This window comes from Chelonia mydas, chromosome 14, assembly GCF_015237465.2.
Source record: "Chelonia mydas isolate rCheMyd1 chromosome 14, rCheMyd1.pri.v2, whole genome shotgun sequence".
Taxonomy (NCBI): Eukaryota; Metazoa; Chordata; order Testudines; family Cheloniidae; genus Chelonia; species Chelonia mydas.
The window spans coordinates 34,499,253-34,520,690 of record NC_051254.2 but is presented as its reverse complement, the minus strand read 5'-3'; the positions used below and the strand labels follow the sequence as shown (position 1 = coordinate 34,520,690).

The window sequence follows — 21,438 nt, the reverse complement described above, 5'->3', positions numbered from 1 at the left end:
AGGTGCAATTCATCCCATCATCCACATCATTAATAAAGATGTTGAACAAAACCGGCCCCAGGACCGACCCCTGGGGCACTCACTCCGCTTCATACCGGCTGCCAACTAGACATCAAGCCATTGATCACTTCCAGTTGAGCCTGACAATCTAGCCAGCTTTTGGTCTACCTTATAGTCCATTCATCCAATCCATACTTCTTTAACCTGCTGGCAAGAATACTGTGGAGACCATTTCAAAAGTTTTGCTAAAGTCAAAATATATATCTCATACACGCTTTCCCCATATCCACAGAGCCATTTATCTCATCATAGAAGGCAATCCGATTGGTGAGACATGACTTACCCATAGTGAATCCATATTGACTGTTCCTGATCACCTCCCTCTCTTCCAAGTGCTTCAAAATGGATTCCTTTAGGATCTGTTCCATGATTTTTGATGGGGACTGAAGTAAGGCTGATCAGTCTGTAGTTCCCCGGGTTGTCTTTCTTCCCTTTTGTAAATATGGGCACTATATTTATATATTGCCTTTTTCCAATTCTCCAGGACCTCCCTCGATCACCATGAGTTTTCAAAGATAATGGCCAATGGCTCTGCAATCACATCAGCCAATTCCATCAGCACCCTTGGATGCATTAGATCTGGACCCGTGGACCTGTGCACATCCAGCTTTTCTAAGTAGTCCTTAACTTGTTCTTTCACTACTGAGGGCTGCTCATCTCCTCCCCATACTGTGTTGCCCAGTGCAGCAGTCTGGGAGCTGACCTTGTCTGTGAAGACCGAGGCAAAAAAGCATTGCGTACTTCAGCTTTTTCCACATCATCTGTCACTATGTTGCCTCCCCCATTCAGTCAGGGTCCCACACTTTCCCTGACCACCTTCTTGTTGCTAACGTACCTGTAGAAACCCTTCTTGTTACCCTTCACATCCACTGCTAGCTGCAACTCCAATTGTGCCTTGGCCTTTCTGATTACACCGCTGCATGCTCCAGCAATATTTTTATACTCTTCCCTAGTCATCGGTCCAAATTTCCACTTCTTTTAAGCTTCCTTTTTGAGTTTAAGTTCACCGAAGATTTCACTGTTAAGCCATGCTGGTCGCCTGCAATATTTGCTATTCTTTCTGAACTTCAGGATGGTTTGTTCCTGCACCCTCAATAAGGCTTCTTTAAAATACAGCCAGCTATCCTGGACTCCTTTCCCCCTCATATTAGCCTCCGAGGGGATCCAGCCCATCAGTTTCCTAAGGGAGACACCACAACTCCCAGATCTTTCTCAGCAGTGCTGCTGCCAAGCCAGTTATCCCCTATTCTGTATTTGTGCATTTGTTTTTTCTTCCCTAAGTGAAAGCATGTGGTAAGGGTGATATATGGGCAGCTAGTTTCAGAAATGCCCACTAGATGGCAGCATATCTTGAATATTAATAAAGGGCCGGTGTAAGTACATTATAACAGGCCATCACCTTGGACAGGCATCTTCCAAAAATGAAAGCTGGTGTTTGTCCATGATCTCAAATATTTTCCACATAGGATCATTAGACTTAAAAAAAAGTTGCAATTCTACAAGTCACGCTGAACAAGTCCCATTGGACATTGTTAGCTACAAAGCATTGGAGACACAAAATGAACCAAGTGGGAGAAAGGTTGAGGTGGGACCATGTTAAAAAGCATGAATGCTGAATACAAATATGAGGCAGCATTTACACTTTGTAAATCCAAGGGGAAGCTCATTTTCCAAAGGTAGATCAAATGCACTTGCTCATCCCTTCAGGTAACTGCAGGTCTCTTCATTGAGAAAATCCAGTTTCTGCAGAAAGAGGAGAGACAAGAACATCAGCTGAGGATCCCGAGTCCAAGTGGCCAACCCCTGAGAAATAAGAGCTCATCGCTTCAAGCTTGGGCTGTGCTGTGGTTACAGGTGAGCACCATCTTCCTGACTGCATTTCTATACCACCACCAAACAGGGGCATGAATGTGCTTTGTGAATATTAGAGGGACAAGGTGGTGAGTTAATATCTGATATTGCACTAACTCTTGTTGGTGGAGGAGAGAAGCTTTTGAGCTACACAGAGCTCTTCTTCAGGTGAATATTAGTAGTTTTAGCCTCTCTTTCCCACAGCAGTGCCAGTCAGCATTCATAGCACCATTTCACAGAGATAGAGGCTGAGATCCATGTCCTGTGAGGAGGGCGGAGAAGTTAATTCCTTCTCCTACAGGGCACTGAAATGCGGAATATACCAGGAAACATTGTTAGAATAATTTGCATTTATTCTAACAGAAGATCAATGCCTAAGGAAAATAGACTGCAGCGGATACCTCAGTTCAACATTTTAGCTGATGTATTTATTGATTTCTGACTTCTAAGTCATGGCATGATTCTGGCAGTTGCCGGAAGTGAAATACTGCATTTAAACATCATTGTTCAGCTTCAGTATGTCATTAGATGGCATACGACAGTAGATAAAGAGTCTGATCTGCATATCAGTACTCGGCTACCAAAGAGAAATGGCCTGTTGTATTAGTCATTGCTCTGATATGGCATAGGGTTGTCTACTTGGATACATAAGATCTGTTCTTGAACTGTGACTCCTTGCACTTTGACTAAAGTCAACACTTAGCCTTAAAACTTCAGCTGGTAACCAGGAGAGGGAGGGGAGTTTCTGAATATTTACTGAATTAATTAACACCTGATTAGCTTTCAGCTCTATGTTCTTCCAATTCAATTGCACAGTTTGCTTTATTATTCCTAGACTCAACCCATGGCAGACAGAAACCAGAGAAACCGAACGGCTGTCACAGAATTTATCCTCCTGGGATTCGGGGATCTCCCTGAACTGAAAATTCTTCTTTTCCTCATGTTCTTAGTGATCTACATGGCAACTATGGTTGGGAACATGCTCATCACTTCACTAGTTGTGGCTGATCAGCACCTTCACAGCCCCATGTACTTCTTCCTGGGGAACTTGTCCTGCCTGGAGACCTGCTACACCTTGACCATCCTGCCCCGGATGCTGGCCAGTCTCCTGACTGGGGACAAAACCATCTCATTCAGTGGCTGCATCACACAACTGTATTTCTTTTGTGCTCTGGCGGCTACAGAATGCTGTCTCCTAGCAGCGATGTCTTATGATCGGTATTTAGCAATATGTAAACCCCTGCACTATTCAACTCTTATGAATACCAGGTTTTGCCTCCAGTTGGCTGCTGGGTCATGGTTAAATGGTTGTTTGGCTACTGCAATCTTTGTATTATTCATGTCTCATTTAATATTCTGTGGCCCGAATGAAATTGACCATTTCTATTGTGATCTCATCCCATTGATAAAGCTTTCCTGCAGTGACACATACCTGATTATATTGCTGGATTTTGTACTATCCTGTGTATTCACTCTACCTGCATTTCTACTAACCCTGACGTCCTATGTGTGTATCATTGCCACCATCCTGAGAATCCCTTCCACCACAGGGAGGCAGAAGGCATTTACCACCTGCTCCTCTCACCTCATTGTGGTGACAATTTTCTATGGAACCCTAATGATTGTCTACATTCTACCGAAACATGAGACACTGAGAGACCTAAACAAAGTGCTCTCTCTTTCCTACACAGTCCTGACTCCTGCAGTAAATCCCCTCATCTACAGCCTGAGAAACAGAGAGGTCAAGGAAGCCTTGAGCAAAGCAGTCAGTAAATATGTGGCTTTCACAAAAGCATGCAGAGATGCCTAGATAACAACTTTGCCTAAATCAGCCAGGCAGCCTGAGGTATTCACAGCTATCAGCCCCCAGTGAAATTGAGTTGAAAACCCCCATTAAAATTCTTATCACAAATGCATCTGACGAAGTGGGCTGTAGCTCATGAAAGCTTATGCTCAAATAAATTTCTTAGTCTCTAAGGTGCCACAAGTACTCCTGTTCTTTTTATGCAGGATGATGGTATTTTTGTCCACGGTCTTGGCTAAACATTCACCCTATGTGAGGAGTGTGTGCGGCATTTGAAAATGCATAGAGCTGACATTGTATAAGGCACAAAATCTACTAACGATCCAAGTAAATCCCTGTGTCTATTCCCTGTTCATTGTTTCTCAGTGTTAGATAATAAAGTTTTGTAATCTAATTCAGACAGTCAAATAGAAATAAAACACAATGTGTGGCATCATGTTTTCTGCTGCAGTTCTTAAGTCCCTAAGGACACAATGGAAAATCCAGCCTGAACTCGGGTCTGTGTTGTCCATCTAAGTGGAAGGACCAGGGAGGGAGGTGGCCATTACCATGTTTCCATCATGGAGTTTAACTGGGCACGAGGCAGAATGGAGACAATTTTAACCAAATTTTTATTTCTGTAAAAAAGCCATTTTTGATCAAAATCATTTTTATGTTTATATTAATTGTGATTATTGCCATCATACCCCTCTGCAAACCCACCTTCACTGCACTCCCACAGGCTGGAGGCAAACAGCCAGGCCCTCTGGACACTTCACCAGGAGCAGCTTCATAGCTCTTATCTGGGCTACACCCGGCTGGGACCAGCTCCAACAAAGCACCAGCACCAGGTTTACAGGGCCCTTGGAGGCAGGGAGGTTGGGCAAACAAAGAGGTAGACTCACAAGCCAGGGGCACTGGGACTGCCCAGAGCCAGCTGGGGGTTTGCCAGGGCCCCCCGTGAAACTGAGGCCATTCCTGGGGTTGGATCTGTCAACCGGGCACCGAGGAGGGACTTGGCATGTGGCCCTCCAGGACAGAAGCTGCTTTGCTGCTGCCAGTGGTACAGAGAAGTTGAAAGGGAGGGGACGTGTTACAATGAGTGTCCCCAAAACAGACTGCAATGAGTGCCCGTCCCGAGAGGGCTAGTTCTCAGGGCACCGTGTCCAGCCAGCCTCAGGTGCATTAGACAGCTCTGCGCCACACAGAGCCCTACCCTAGGGGCGTGAGGCAACCTATGGCGAGAGGAAGTGGCTACAACCTACCAACGGGCAGAACTCCTGTGATGTCACAATGGCAGTGCTGGCTCAGTCACTGGGAGCACGTCAGGGCTTGGCCAGAGGCAGGGGAGCTGGGCACCGGTGATAGCGGTAGGACTTGAACCCTGCAGAAACCATTTTCCAAGGGACCTAACAGAGTTAGGCACCCAAATCCCTTTGAAATGGGAGTTGGATGCTTAACTCTCTTAGATGCTTCTGAGAATCTGAGCTTAAAGAGTCACTGGGATTCTGTCATGGTAGGTTCTCTCATCAAATGTTTTTCGGCTGTGTGTGTGTGTTCTCTGTGTTGTTGTCCCAGCTCTGCAGTCTCAGGCTCTCTCTATTACAGGTTCAATTGTGCATTTCCTTTGGAAACAGACCCCACAGCAACAGAAATGCACTGGATGGATGGGAAACCCCTGATGAACCTTTGAAAGCCACTGCTATTGTTGTATGTGCTTTTGTAGCCACTAATTTTGCAATCATGCTATTGTACGGTTTTGTTCCCAGCGGCTCTAATTTGGAAGAGCGCACACCTAGCAGTAGGTACGAAATGAGGCAAGATGTGATTATGCTCTCTAGGGTCACTAGAGGGTAGAGGAATAGGAAAGGTGCAGTGGTGCTGCCTAGTGGATAGCAGCCAAAGTGGAAGTCAAGAAAGGAGAAGTTATGTTGCCAAATGACCAGCAAATGGAAGTGGACAGAGGTAAAGCAGTATAATACAGATTAGATGGCATCAGTGTAAATGGTGAAGAAAGAATTTATGGAGCAATGGACCTCTATGCTATGTAATGAACTGGAAATTTCTTTAGAAACCAAAGTGAGGAATGTGAGTGAGCAATGTACAAATGAAGATATTGAGGAATTCTGAAGTCGTGTTAATAAGGGAATCAGAGACAGCCAGCCTAGCTAGTCCTAGCTTACCAACACTACCTAAAGATAGGAAAAGTGTACCATAGCGGACCAAGGATTGTGAAATGGTAGCAGGTGTTAAGGGACAAGAAACGGGCGGTGTCAAGGTTACTTCCCCACTCTGAACTCTAGGGTACAGATGTGGGGACCTGCATGAAAACCCCCTAAGCTTATTTTTACCATCTTAGGTTAAAACTTGGCCAAGGTACAAACTATTTTACCTTTTGCCCTTGGACTTTTTTGCTGCCACCACCAAGCGTCTAACAGATATCTAACCGGGAAAGAGGCCGCTTGGAAAAGTCTTTCCCCCCAAAATCCTCCCCAAACCCTACACCCCCTTTCCTGGGGAAGGCTTGACAAAAATCCTCACCAATTTGCATAGGTGAACACAGACCGAAACCCTTGGATCTTAAGAACAATGAAAAAAGCAATCAGGTTCTTAAAAGAAGAATTTTAATTGAAGAAAAAGTAAAAGAATCACCTCTGTAAAATCAGGATGGTAAATACCTTACAGGGTAATCAGATTCAAAACATAGAGAATCCCTCTAGGCAAAACCTTAAGTTACAAAAAGACACAAAAACAAGAATATACATTCCATTCAGCACAGCTTATTTTCTCAGCCATTTAAACAAAACAGAATCTAACGCATATCTAGCTAGATTACTTACTAAATTCTAAGACACCATTCCTTTCTGTTCCTGGCAAAAGCACCACACAGACCGAGAGAGCCTTTGTTTCTCCCCCCTCCAGCTTCGAAAGTATCTTGTCTCCTCATTGGTCATTTTAATCAGATGCCAGCGAGGTTATCCTAGCTTCTTAACCCTTTACAGGTTAAAGTGTTTTTCCTCTGGCCAAGAGGGATTTTAAAGGTGTTTATCCTTCCCTTTATATTTATGACAGGCTGTTATACTGAATAATGACCAATGGGGACACAAGAGCATGAAGGTTGGAATGAGCATCCACTGTGATTAACTCCAGAAGAGAGCAGAGGGTAAGAACAGAGCAGTAGACTGTTATGCTGTGTAATCGACTCCAGGGGCAGCAGATTGAAAGAAATGACAAAAGCTCAGGAATATTGGCCAATATATTTCAGAACAGGATAAAGTGCTGTCCTGTGAAAAGAAAAGGTCAGTGATGCTGCAAGGTGTCCACTAGGGGGCAGCATATTCTAAGCAGGAGAATTGGGCAGCTATTTTCTGAAATGCCCAGTAGATGGCAGCAGATATAGGCTGAAAATTATTTATTATTATAGGGGCAGTAGATTTTTAACAGGCCATCACCTAGGGTTTCATCATTATGTGAAGTATTTTCCCCTTGGGATTTTCTCACCTTTTATAAGTGTAAGCAGGGTCTGCATCAACTCTCCCCTGACCTCTAGTGATGAGCTGGGGAAGAAGACTTCATGAACTGACCTTGTTTGCATAGACACGCCCACTCTGACGAGGCATGATGGGAATGCTTTGCCCAAATAATGACTTTTGGTGGTGTTGGATCACAAGTCACTTTGTTATTGGAGCAGGGGTAATAAAGGGTTGTGTATCCTTTCTGTGGAGATCAATGGCAGCAGAACTGTACTTGGAATACCCTGATGGAGGGACTGACCCTCAACTAAACTTCATTTGCTAAGCAGGGGACATGGGTGCCAAAGCCCAGTGGAATTGAGAGAGGGTGTGGACAGGTAGTTTGTGGTAAGTGCTTTGCTGAAGAGTACCAAACACTATTTGACCCTTCTTTTCTTCACTGTGTAATAATAGAGTTGAGTAAGGCTCAGTTGAGAGTCTTGTTACAAGCCAACAGAACTGAAATCACTAATAACCAGCTCGAAGCATTAGATCTGTCTTGGGACAGTGTCAATGATGCCAAAGACTTTCCAGTCTGCACTAGTAGTGGGGCTTGCCCACTAACAGCTGAAATCACAGAGAGATGTTTTAAGTGGTGGGCCTTCAAACCACTCCAGAGGTACAGGGAGCGGCAGATGTCAGGGTAAGAGCTTGGTCAGTGGAGCAAACAAGGTGCTTTCTTCCCCTCCTCCATCCCCCCCAGATGCGAGGTGAACTCACACAGATGCACTTCTGAACTCTGGGTCTTCACTGACCAAGGACAATAACTGTGGGTAGGGTGTAGTGAAGGGAGGGGCACGCTAAAGGAACTTTTGGTTGCTGGACTTAAGAACCTGAGGCACAAGGACACTGCCCAACGAACTCTGGAGTGGGTGTTTTGCCCGTGGTTTTATGTTATGAATCCTGCTTGCAGCGTTTTCCCAAGTTAATGCCGGGTTACTTTCCCCCTTTTTATTAAAAAGAAAAGGAGTACTTGTGGCACCTTAGAGACTAACCAGTTTATTTGAGCATGAGCTTTCGTGAGCTACAGCTCACTTCATCGGATGCATAGCTGTAGCTCACGAAAGCTCATGCTCAAATAAACTGGTTAGTCTCTAAGGTGCCACAAGTACTCCTTTTCTTTTTACGAATACAGACTAACACGGCTGTTACTCTGAAACCCCTTTTTATTAAAACTTTCTTTTCTACACTCAGACTCTGTGCTTGTGAGAGGGGAAGTTTTGCCTCTAGAGACGCCCAAGGGGTAGTGTGTAGTTGTCCCAGGTTACTGGGTTGGGGCTCGAGCCGGTTTTGTGTTATACTGTGGGAAAGGAACCCCTAGATATTGAACCCCTGTGGCTGACGACTCTAACTGGGAGAAGCGTTACATAAGGAATCAATACATCCTTACATCAATACATTGGGCAATGTTCACAACAAAGATTTGGAGACACAAAATTTGTCAGCTGAAAGATAGGTTGAAGTGGGACCCTTATTAAAAAGTTCAAACACCATCACCATAAAAACAAACCAACCAACCCCAAAATGGGGTGGGAATAATGTTTTCCCAATCTATTTTGCAACCAAACTAATACTAAATAAATTAAATAAATCAAGTGGTTTGTTGCTGAAAAGCAGAAACAACAATTTTATTTGGGTTCAGATGAGAAAACTTGGGTTAAAACAATGAGAACTTCATGCTTGTATACTAACTTCTGGAAAGCAGGTGTATGAAGATTTGTGTAATGCAGAAACGGAATGGATCTATAGAAAATATAAAAATAATTGAAGGAAATGTGTGTGCGGGGCTTGGGGGGGGGGACTTCTCTCTAGTGGATGGAGCTAGATCCTGTCAAATGTGTCCTCTTCTGCTAGTATCTAATTCAAGTATTCCAGAACTCAGATACTTGTATGTGCTTTGAGAAGAATGACCCCAGATGTACCTATTATCTTTTCATAGGAACATAGGAATTGCCAGACTGGATCAGACACTAGGTCCATCTAGTCCAATATCCTGTCTGACAGTGGCCATACCCAGATGTTTAAGAGGAAGGTGGAAGAATCCCACAGGAGGCAGAGGTGGGATAATCTGCCCCCCATAAAGCTCTCCCCTTGATCTCTATTACTTAGAGATTGGCTCAAGCCCTGAAGCATGAGGTTTAATATTCCTTCCAGAATGTTGGTTGTCATTAATTATGACAACTCTGGACATTGCTGATATCCATATAAGTATCCAATCCCTGACATTCCAAACAGTGATGTTTTGCAGTTTAGTAATAAGCATGACATGCCCACAGGTTAGTTACCTTAGAACATCCCCTATGCAGTGACTGTACTTTGTGCTGCTTTTTACCACCTCAGATATTTCCATTAGGATGTGAGTTTGAATATATTGTCTCTCTCCCTATCTCTTTAGTCAGTAAGACCAGGGATAGGGGAGACTAGTTAGGCAGCCTCCAAATGCCCAGGTTCCATTCTGTAACCAGGGAGGGGCTCAAAAAGAGCTGACTATCAAAGGACACATTTATCCTTTATCCTTTCCAAACTGTCATCTTTACAATCTCTCTGGCACTTTTGCAGGTACAGTTTGGAGAACTCCTCTGTGCCACTTGGGATGAACATTGGCCAAATCAAAGAGATCAGAAAACCTAAGTTTACTTTAAAACCGGGTTTCCCCAAAAAGTGGGCACTGTGCATAATCCCAGTAGCCTCAGGACTGAGAAGGCTGGACATTTCCTTTCCCATTCAAATTATTTATTTTCTGTTCCTTTGGGAGAGGCAGGAACCTCTCAGAAATGAGAATCCAACACACAGAATGGTCAGGCAACCCACAGGGCACATACCAGGAACGACAATGGGCCTATAGGGAAGTTATTGCAATAGTTACTAGGATACAGACCAGAGGGCTGTTGTATCGAAAATATGTAAACACATGATGCAATAGCATTAGAAAGAAGCACAGCGACTCTTTTCAGAGAGATCATACAGAGAAGTACCCTGCCTTGCCCAGTTCCCACTCACTGGTGATGACCCAGCTTTCACCGTAAGTGTCCTAGGCTGAAAGTATTGTGTGGGGGAAAAGTCCTTGCATACTAGTCCTGCTCCTGGCGTACAGCCTGAGATCCCTAAAAGATGGGAGACCCTGCTTGTTGTCTGTGGCCACCTCTGTTCCACGATTGGTGTATATAATGTAAATAAATGAGTTATACTAAGAGTCCACATCACTGGATTCTCCTCCAATGGGAAACTGTGATGGTCTAGGTGGTTTCCCGGGGTACAACCTGGAACGGTGCGATCTGCTGTGCCCCCTGAACACACTAACCTGGGGTGTCTGTCACAATGCTCTGCTAGTGGCAAGCAGCAAACCCCTCCAGGTGCTGTTATCACTCAGTCCAGCAGCAGGTGGAGCCCCACACCCAGCTAAATTGCATGAATGCTCCCACAGCCACTCATGAATCTCACAGAGAAAGACACCAGCCGGATCCCAACAGCTCCCAGCCTTGTACCTCAGGGATATACCGTCTTGGACAGAACAATGCCAATTTATTAATTAATTTACCACTTACTTCAAGGGAAAGCGGACATATACGGCCTTTGCCACCTGAGCAGATTTACCAAACACTTCAGACAAACTCACCAGTGAGGATAAACATAAAAGTAAGTTTATTGACTACAAAAGATAGATTTTAAGTGATGATAAGTGATAGCCAAAAAGTTCAGATAAGTTACCAAAAGAAATACAAGCAAAACGCATTCTAAGCTAATCTTAACACTCAGTACCCTTACAATTTAGATGCTTCTCACCAGAGGCTTGCTGGCTGCCCTTCAGCCAGGCTCTCCCCTTTGATCAGCACTTCAGTCGCTTGGTGGTGGTGTTTGTAGACGGAGGTAGAAGAGAGAGCGCATGGCAAATGTCTCTCCCTTTTATAAGGTTTTTTCTCCCCTCTTGGATTTGCCCCCGCCCCCTTCAGACTCAGGTGAGCATTGCCTCGTCATAGTCCCAAACTGACCACAGGAAGGGGGTGACTCACTCGAGAGTCCAACTGATTCTTTGTTCCTGCTAGACTGGGTTGAGTTTGTCCCATACACACCCTGATGAGGTGTGAACTGCCCCTCTGCTCCTGGAGCATTTTGTCTGGTCTTGTTTTAAGCCTTTAACCATTTTCAGCCCCATAACTATATACATGAAATTACAACCAGTACATTACTGGTTTGCCAGATGCAAACAGCCAGGCCCAGTAGTGACCTTTGGACACTTCACCAGGAATAGCCCAATCCTCCAATTTGTCTACGTCACTCTGGACCCTATCCCTACCCTCCAGCATATCTACCTCTGCCCCCAGCTTAGTGTCATCTGCAAACTTGCTGAGGGTGCAATTCATCCCATCATCCAGATCATTAATAAAGATGTTGAACAAAACTGGCCCCAGGACCCATTGAGCCCGACAATCTAGCCAGATTTCTAGCCACCTTATAGTCCATTCATCCAATCCATACTTTTTTAGCTTTCTGGCAAGAATACTGTGGAGACCATATGAAAAGCTTTGCTAAAGTCAAGATATATCCCATCCACCACTTTCCCGATATCCACAGAGCCAGTTATCTCATCATAGAAGGCAGTCAGGTTGGTGAGGCATGACTTGCAATTGGTGAATCCATGTTGACTGTTCCTGATCACCTTCCTCTCCTCCAGCCGCTTCAAAACGGATTCCTTGAGGAACTGCTCCATGATTTTGCTGGGGACTAAAGTGAGGCTGACCCATCTGTAGTTCCCCGGGCTGTCTTTCTTCCCTTTTGTAAATATGGGCATTATATTTGTCTTTTTCCAATCGTCAGGGACCGCCCCCCCCCCCCCGATCACCACGACTTTTCAAAGATAATGGCCAATGGCTCTGCAATCACATCAGCCAACTCCATCAGCACCCTTCGATGCATTAGATCTGTACCTATGGACTTGTGCACGTCCAGCTTTTCTAAGTAGTCCTTAACCTGTTCTTTCATTACTGAGGGCTGCTCATCTCCTCCCCATACTGTGTTGCCCAGTGCAGCAGTCTGGGAGCTGACCTTGTCTGTGAAGACCGAGGCAAAAAAAGCATTGAGTACTTCAGCTTTTTCCACATAATCTGTCACTATGTTGTCTCCCCCATCAGTAAGGGTCCCACACTTTCCCTGACCACCTTCTTGTTGCTAACATACCTGTAGAAAACCTTCTTGTTACCCTTCACATCCATTTCTAGCTGCAACTCCAGTTGTGCCTTGGCCTTCCTGATTACACCACTGCATGCTCTCGCAATATTTTTATACTCTTCCCTAGTCATCTGTCCTAATTTCCACTTCTTGTAAGCTTTCTTTTTGAATTTAAGCTCACTGAAGATTTCACTGTTAAGCCAAGCTGGTCACCTGCCTTATTTGCTATTTTTTTGAACTTTGGGATGGTTTGTTCCTGCATCCTCAATAAGGCTTCTTTAAAATACAGCCAGCTATCCCGGACTGCTTTCCCCCTCATATTAGCTTGTTACTGTCACCTATAAACTTAAGCCAAAGACTCTCAACAGGCTTTTCTCCAGTTTCAAACTGGAATTCTGGGTGATTATACTGCTCTCTTACATGCAGTGCGACTCCTCCACCTTTTCTCCCCTGCCTGTCCTTCCTGAACAGTTTATACCCATCCATGACAGTGGAGGTGGCCATAACCATGTTTCCATCATGGAGTTTAACTGGGCACCAGGCAGAATGGAGACAATTTTAACCAATTTTTTATTTCCATAAAGCCATTTTTGATCAACATTTATTTTTTAGATAATAAGAATACTAACTCCTGGTGCAGCATAGATGGGGATGCAAGCCTGGGAAATCTGCCACTCATGAAATTGTTCTTATTTTCATCATACCCCTCTGAAAACCAACCTGCACTGCACTCCCACAGGCTGGATGCAAACAGCCCGGTCCCAGCAGTGACCTCTGGACACTTCACCAGGAACAGCTTCATCACTCCTATCTGGGCTAAGCCTGGCTGGGACCAGCTCCGACAAAACACCAGCACCAGGCTCACCGGGCCCTGGGAGGCAGGGAGGTTGGGCAAACAAAGAGGTAGACTCACAGCCCAGGGCCACTGGGACAGTCCAGACCCAGCTGGGAGTTTCCCAGGGCACCCGTAGAACTGAGGCCGTTCCTGGGGTTGGGTCTGTCAAACGGTCACCGAGGAGGGACTCAGCATGTGGCCCTGCAGGGTAGAAGCTGCTTTGCTGCTGCCAGCTGCACAGAGCAGTTCAAAGGGAGGGGACCTGTTACAATGAGTGCCCCCAAAACTGACTGCAACGAGTGCCCGTCCCGAGAGGGCTAGTTCTCAGGGCACCGTGTCCAGCCAGCCTCCGGTACCACAGACAGCTCTGCTCCATGCAGGGCCCCCTCCTCAGGGAATGAGGCAACCTATGGTGAGAGGAAGCGGCTACCACCTACCAATGGACAGAACTCCTGTCATGCCAAAATGGCAGTGCTGGCTCAGTCAGTGGGAGCACGTCAGGGCTTGGCCAGAGGCAGGGGAGCTGGGCACCGGTGAGCAAGGTAGAATTTCAGCACTGCGGAAAGGATTTTCCAAGGGACCGAATGGAGTTAGGCACCCACATCCCTGTAAAATGGCAGTTGAACGCTGAACTCCCTTATCAGGGGGTAGCCATGTTAGTCTGTATCCACAAAAACAATGAGTCTTTAAGGTGCCACCGGACTCCTCATTGTTTAACTCCCTTAGATGCCTCTGAGAATCTCAGCCTGGAGAGCCAGTGAGATTCTGTTATGGTCGGTTCAATCTCTGCATTTCCATTGGAAACAGACACCACAGCAACAGAAATGCACTGGACTGATGGGAAACCTCTGCGAAACCTTTGAGAGCTTCCACGGTTGGGTGTGCTGTTGTAGCCACTAATATTCCATTCAAACTGTTCTACGATTTGGTTCTCTGTGGCTCTAATTTGGAACAGCGCACACCTAGCAGTAGGTAAGAAAGTAGGTCACGAAAGCTCCTGCTCAAATAAACTGGTTAGTCTCTAAGGTGCCATAAGTACTCCTTTTCTTTTTAATAATGGAAAAGTTATACTGTAAAATGGCCACTAGGTGGCAGCATGTTGTAAAAGTGAGATATGAGCAGCTATTTTCAGAAGTACCCACTAGATGGCAGCATCTATTTAATATTAATAAAGGTGTGGTGGGAGTACATTATAACAGGCCACCACCTTGGACAGGCATCTTCGAAAAATATAAGCTCGTGTTTGTTCATCATCAAAATATTTTCCATATAGGATCATTAGACTTAAATAAAATGCACTTGTACAAGTCACACTGTACAAGTCCCATTGGGCATTGTTAGCCACAACGCTTTGGAGACACAAAACGAACCATGTGGGAGAAAGGTTGAAGTGGGACCGTATTAAAAAGTGTGAAAACCGAATACAAATAGGGGGGAGCATTTACACTTTGTAGATCAAAGGGGAAGCTCATTTTCCAAAGGTAGATCAAATGTACCTGCTCATTCCTTCAGGTAACTGCAGGTCTCTTCAGTGAGAAAATCCAGTTTCTGCAGAAAGAGGAGAGACAAGAACCTCAGCTGAGGATCCCGAGTCCGAGTGGCCAAGCCCTGAGAAATAAGAGCTCATCGCTTCAAGCTTGGGCTGTGCTGTGGTTACAGGTGAGCACCGTCTTCCTGACTGCATTTCTATACTTCCACCAAATAGGGGCATGAATGTGCTTTGTGAATACTAGAGGGACAAGGTGGGTGAGGTAATATCTTTTATTGGACCAGCTTCTGTTGGTGAATGAGAGAAGCTTTTGAATGACACAGAGCTCTTCTTCAGATTAACATATGTAGTTTTAGGTTCACCTTCCCACAGCAGTGCCAGTCAGCGTTCACAGCAGCATTTCACAGAGATGGAGCTTGAGATCCATGTCTTGTGACAAGTCTTCAGTTGGGGATCTGCCCCACTGACACAAATGGAGCTACCTTGACTTACACCAGCTGGGGATCTGGCTCAGTGTGTGCCCCAAAGGGGGGGCAAGTGGTGCTGGAATCTTACTAGCCCAGATCACATATGCCAGATTGTTTCTAGACTCCGAGTTCAGGGACAGCATCTTTCCCTCCCACCCCCATCCCTCAGTGCCTTTCTTGTTCCTGTATTTTCATCCCACAATCATTATGGAGTGCAGAGGGTCACTCCCCACTTAGGGTTGAACATGAACCTGGTTTTGCCCCTTCCTAAAATCCACCCTCCAAAGTGCTGTATTTTATTACTGCACCAGTCAACATCAGGCAACAGAAAAGGCATTGCCAGTCTCTGACAACATCACCATCACACCCAGAGGAACTAAGGGAGAATTTACGCCACTTCACAATGTAGGCGTATTCCAATATTTGTGATTCTGTTCATAATAAATTGTAAACCTGCAATATTGATTTATAATATTTATTAAATCTGCATTTATAATTCTTCTATTTGACATAATTGTAAATCTGCAACATTGATTTGCAATTCTGTATTAAAGCTTGCAAACCGTACCTTGCAAACCGCTCAATTGGCTTTGCTTTCTCTAAATTGATACTTTCTCTCACTTGTTATTAAGATTGACGCTTGTAAAACTAAACGGCTTAATTGACTCTGCTTTCTCTGTATTGGCGCTTTCCCTTGATTGTAATTGAGATTGACTCTTATAAATGGAAACCAATCAATTAACGTGACTTTCTCAAATGGTTATGTTCAATTGGCTCTACTTTGCAAACGGATACTTTGTAATGGAGATTGACATGCTTGTTTGTAACACCCATGAAGAACCGCGAATTGGAGAGGCACTCATAGAAATGTCACATAGAGACTCCCACCCTCTATAGTTTGGATCAGGAATGTTAAAAAAACGGGGAGTCTCAAATAAATAACACCTTTGTATAATAAAAGAAAGGCAATACCGAAGGAATGTTAAGAGACAGGGAGTCTCAAATAAAATAACAATACTCGGTGAAATGAGAAATGTGTTTTTATTAAAGTAAGGAATGTATGTGAATGAATGATGGGTTTTGAATAATCAGGGAAGTGCCAGCCTAGGAATTTACTATCAATTGGCCAAAGAAGACGCCAGGTGGAGACAACCAGAGAACCCCACCGGAGGGCAAACTGGGATCCACCCGACCAATTCAAAGGATGAAGAAAGCTGATGAGCACCTGACAGCCGTCCTGGAACAGTCATGACCAACAATATGACAAAGCAAATTCCACGGACTGGCATAGGAAGAAATTCCTATAAAAATGGACACTAAGGACTGAGAACTTTGAGTCTCCAGTTCTGCCACTACCCTTCAGGAGCATCGGATGCGCATCTGACCCGAACTCGGCTCCACTCTCGTGTACAGGTTACCTGGCCAGTACCCTGTCACGAGCAACCTCTAGGCTGGTACTATAAACCCCTATGCAGAACTGGTATGAATGAATGAATGAATGAATGAATGAATGAATATATATATATATATAGTTAAGTAAGGAATAAGTAACGATAGGACAGTGCGAGTTTTATATTTCTTTATTATATTTACAATAAATGTGGTATTTTGCCTTTTCCCTTTAATAAGATCCTGCTGGTTTTCATTTTATTGGTACAACAACAATTTATGGCATAAACTGATCTCTTGTGAGGGGCTGAAAATTATTCCTTCTCCAACAGGGCACTGAAATGCTGAATAGACCAGAATATATGGTTAGACTAATTTCCACTAATTCTAACAGAAGATTGTGCCTAAGGGTACTAGACTGCACTGGAAATCTCAGTCCAAAATATTGGTTGATGTATTTATTGATTTTGACTCTGGTCATTGCCAGAAGCGAAATACAGTATTTAAGCATCATTGTTAAGCTCTAGTATGTTACTAGATGGGATATGACAGTTGATAAAGAAGTGGTCTGATCTGTCTTATCAGTACTCGGCTACCAGAGAAATGGTCTATTATGTTAGTCATTGCTCTGATATGGCAGAAGGAGGTCTACATTGATACCAATGATCTGTCCTCGGACTGAAACTCCTGGTACTTAGCTCTGAAGTCTACATTTAGTCTAAAACTTTCAGTCTGTAACCAAGAGAGGAAGGGGAGTTTTTGAATATTTATGCAATTAATTCATGAGACTTGATTAACTTTTAACTCTATGTTCTTCCAATTCAATTGCACAGTTTCTTTTCTTGTTCCTTGACTCAACCCATGGCAGACAGAGACTGGAAAAATCAAACAGTTGTCACAGAATTCATCTTCCTGGGGTTCGGGGATCTCCCGGAACTGAAAATTCTTCTCTTCCTCATGTTCCTAGTGATCTACATCGCAACCGTGACTGGGAACATGCTCATCACTGCACTAGTTGTGACTGATCAGCACCTTCACACCCCCATGTACTTCTTCCTGGGGAACTTGTCCTGCCTGGAGACCTGCTACACCTCAACCATCCTGCCCCCGATGCTGGCCAGTCTCCTGACTGGGGACAGAACCATCTCATTCAGTGGCTGCATCACACAACTGTATTTCTTTTGTGCTCTGGTGGCTACAGAATGCTGTCTCCTAGCAGCGATGTCTTATGATCGGTATTTAGCGATATGTAAACCCCTGCACTATTCAACTCTTATGAATACCAGGTTTTGCCTCCAGTTGACTGCTGGGTCATGGTTAAATGGTTGTTTGGCTACTGCAATCTTTGTATTATTTATGTCTCATTTAATATTCTGTGGCCCAAATGAAATTGACCATTTCTATTGTGATCTTATCCCATTGATAAAACTTTCCTGCGGTGACACACACCTGATCATATTGCTGGATTTTGTACTGGCCTGTGTATTCACCCTGCCTCCATTCCTACTAACACTGACATCCTATGTGTGTATCCTCACAACCATCCTGAGAATCCCTTCCACCACTGGGAGGCAAAAGGCCTTTTCCACCTGCTCCTCCCATCTCATCGTGGTGACGATTTACTATGGAACCCTCATGATTGTCCACGTGCTACCGAATCGCGACACATTAAACATCCTAAACAAAGTGCTCTCTCTTTGCTACACAGTCCTGACTCCCCTGGTTAACCCCCTCATCTACAGCCTGAGAAACAGAGATGTCAAGGAAGCCTTGAGCAAAGCAGTCAGTAAATATGTGGCTTTCACAAAAACAGGCAGTGAATCCTAGATTTAACTTGGCCTAAATCACCCAGACAGTTTTGAAAATGTCAGGCTATCAGCCTCCACTGAAATTCATTTGAAATCCCCCATTGAAATTCTCACCACTAATGTGAAAAAAATGGAGATGATCTGTATGGAGTCACTGAGACAGTGTTGGCAGTCCCGTGCTGTCTCCATGTAACAGAACATAGAGGAAAGTGAGATTGCAGACAGCTCTGTCACGCTCTCATGTTCAGCACTGACACACGCAGAATGATGGTATTTTTCTCCATAGTCTTGTCTTAACATTCACCCTCTGTGAGGAGCGTGTACAGCGTCTGAAACTGCACAGCGCTGACATTGTGTAAGGCACAAAATCCACTAACGATCAAAGTAAATCCCTGTGTATATCCACTGTTCATTGTTTCTCTGTGCTAGATACTTAAGTCTTGTAACCAAATTCAGACAGTCTCATACAAACAAAACGCAATGGGTGACATCATCATGTTTTTTGCTGCAGATCGTTTCTCATGCCCCTAAGGACACAACGGAGAATCCAGCTGGAGCTCAGGTCAGTGTGGTCCATCGAAGTGGAAGGACCAGGGAGGGAAGTGGCCATAATCATGGTCCCATCACGGAGTTTTTAACTGTGCAACAGGCAGAGTGGAGACCATTTTAATGAAGTTTTTATACCCATAAAAAGCCATTTATGATCAAAATTCATGTTTGGACAATAAAAATACTAACTCCTGATGTGGCTGAGATGGGGACGTAAGCCTGGGGAATCTGCCACCCTTGAAATTGTGCTTATTGCCATCATATCCCTCTGCAAACAAACCACCTTCCCGACGCTCACACAGACCGGATGCAAACACCCAGGCCCCAGCAGTGGCCTCTGGACACTTCACCAGGAACAGCTTCATAGCTCTTACATGGGCTAAGCCCAGCTGTGACCAGCTCCAGCAAAGCCACAGCACCAGGCTCACCGGGCCCTTGGAGGCGGGGAGGTTGGGCAAACAAAGAGGTTGTTCTCACAGCGAAGCAGTGCCAGAGACACCCCAGGTTGGAAAATTGAGGGGACACAGCTGTCCCTCTGTGCAGATTGTACCCCAAGTAATGTCACAGTATCTTAGTTCTTGCTTTATCTCCAGCACTTTTTTGATCCACTCTGCCATTCTCAGGAGGTCGATATCCCCTATCTTTGTGTCCTTATCTAGGGATTTTACTATTAGGTCATTTCCCCCCATTTCCTTTTCCTGCCCTCCTATTCTTCTTCTGGTTCCAGAGACTCTACGCTTTTCTTTTTCCTTGCTTGCATCCACTCTTCTTCAGTGCTTCCCCTATCCTCATGGTCTAGCCTGGTTTCAGTTCATTTATCTCTTTCATCTCACACTGCCAGCCAGCCAGCAGCTCCTCTGTCAGCCCATGTGATACATAAAGGTGTGTGTGTGTGTCCGGGGGGGGAGTAGCTTCCTTTGATGGACACCCAGCCAGCCAGTTTGCTGTAAAATCTCTCTTGGTAGCTGTTCTTTACTTGCTTTACCTGTAAAGGGTTAAAAAGTCCCCTTGGTAAAGAAAAAAAAAAAGTGGGCACCTGACCAAAAGAGCCAATAGGAAGGAAGAGCTTTTTAAAATTGGGAAATCTGTTGTTCTCTAGGCTGGAGGGACAGAGCAGCCATGCTATAAGCAGCTTAAGCCAGGTATGATTGCAAATGAGCAGATCGTGCCTAGAACTACTTACCTGAACTCCAACTGTGTAAGTAGATCAGAATGTTTAGCTAGACGCGATTAGGGTTATTTCTTTAAGTTCTTATTGGCTTGTGAGCTTCTCTGTGCTAACCCCAGATGCTTTTGTTTGCTTGTAACCTTTAAGCTGAACCCTCAAGAAAGATATTTTGGGTACCTGATTTTTGGAATTGCTTTTTTAAAATCTAGCAAAAACCTAAGTTCCAAATGTATTTTCTTTCCTGTTGTGTTTAATAAAATGTACCCTTTTTAAGAACAGGATTGGACTTTTGGTGTCCTAAGAGGTTTGTGCATGTTGTTTGATTAGCTGGTAGCCACAGCTAATGTCCTTTGTTTTCTTTCTCAGCTCTTCCCCAGAGAGGGGCTGAAAGGGCTTGAGGGTACCCCACAGGGAGGAATTCCCAAGTGCTCCTGCCTGGGTTCCAAGGGGTTGGGTTTTTTTGCATTTGGGTGGTGGCAGCATTTACCAAGCCAAGATCAGAGAAAAGCTGTCACCTTGGGAGTTCAATACAAGCCTGGAGTGGCCAGTATTAATTTTCAAAATCCTTGTGGGCCCCGCTTCTGCACTTGGAGTAACAGAGTTGGGATTCAGCCTTGACAGCCCACAATCACCACTGAGACAACCCCTCTTCAGACCTTAAACATTTCCTGCCACACCCCATGGGCTTATATAAGGTCAAGGAGCCAATCAGGGATTGCTAAAACCACTGTCAGTCAGATCACTTGAGGCGGAACGTGCCGTGGTGTTCTGCCACTGCAGATTGCTTGCTGTGGGGAGTAATCAAATGACAGGTAGCAACGTTGGTTGCCTGGTAGCCCTATAGACCAGGGTGAAAGTCCCCCCAGGCTTTACATCACCCCTGTTGGCAGTGCTGCCCAGCCAGTTTCCTCGGTAAGGATGCTTGTGTACTTAGCAGATAAAGGAAGCTTGACTATAAAATCCAACATAATGGCCACCCAGGGCCTAGATGGGGTTTCTGAAGGTGTTAAGATGCTGAGGGGCTCCTCCTTCCTAACTGAATGGATAAGGGAGAGAAGGCCTTGGGGAATAGGACACCTAGTTAATTATGGGGCTTGAGGATGCATGTCAGCTCTGTGTGGGTGTGGTAATGGTCAGGGAGGTAGTCCCCTTTTTGGGACAGGGCATTGGTTGCCTTGTTCTGGGCTCCTGGGTGATGGTAAAATAAAAGTGTATGAACAACGAGGCTTCTTGAAGCTGTCTTTGATTCAGTGCCTTTGCCCTGTGGAGATACAGGTTTACACAGATCATGAAAATATGGAGTATCAGGTGTAAGGCGCCTTCAGGGTGGTGGCACCATTCCCCAAAAGTGGCTTTGATTG

At 44.8% G+C, this 21,438-nt stretch overlaps 1 protein-coding gene and 1 pseudogene across 1 annotated transcript; both read left to right on the top strand.

Moving 5' to 3' along the window:
* The first annotated feature begins 2,702 nt into the window (after positions 1-2,702).
* Positions 2,703-3,721, top strand: LOC114020197 (annotated as a pseudogene).
* Positions 3,722-17,360: 13,639 nt separating this feature from the next.
* Positions 17,361-18,379, top strand: LOC119567679 (olfactory receptor 6B1-like). Its single transcript, XM_037914482.2, is given in 2 exon segments — positions 17,361-17,378; positions 17,381-18,379. Coding segments are annotated over 2 exon segments (1,017 nt in total).
* Positions 18,380-21,438: the final 3,059 nt, after the last annotated feature.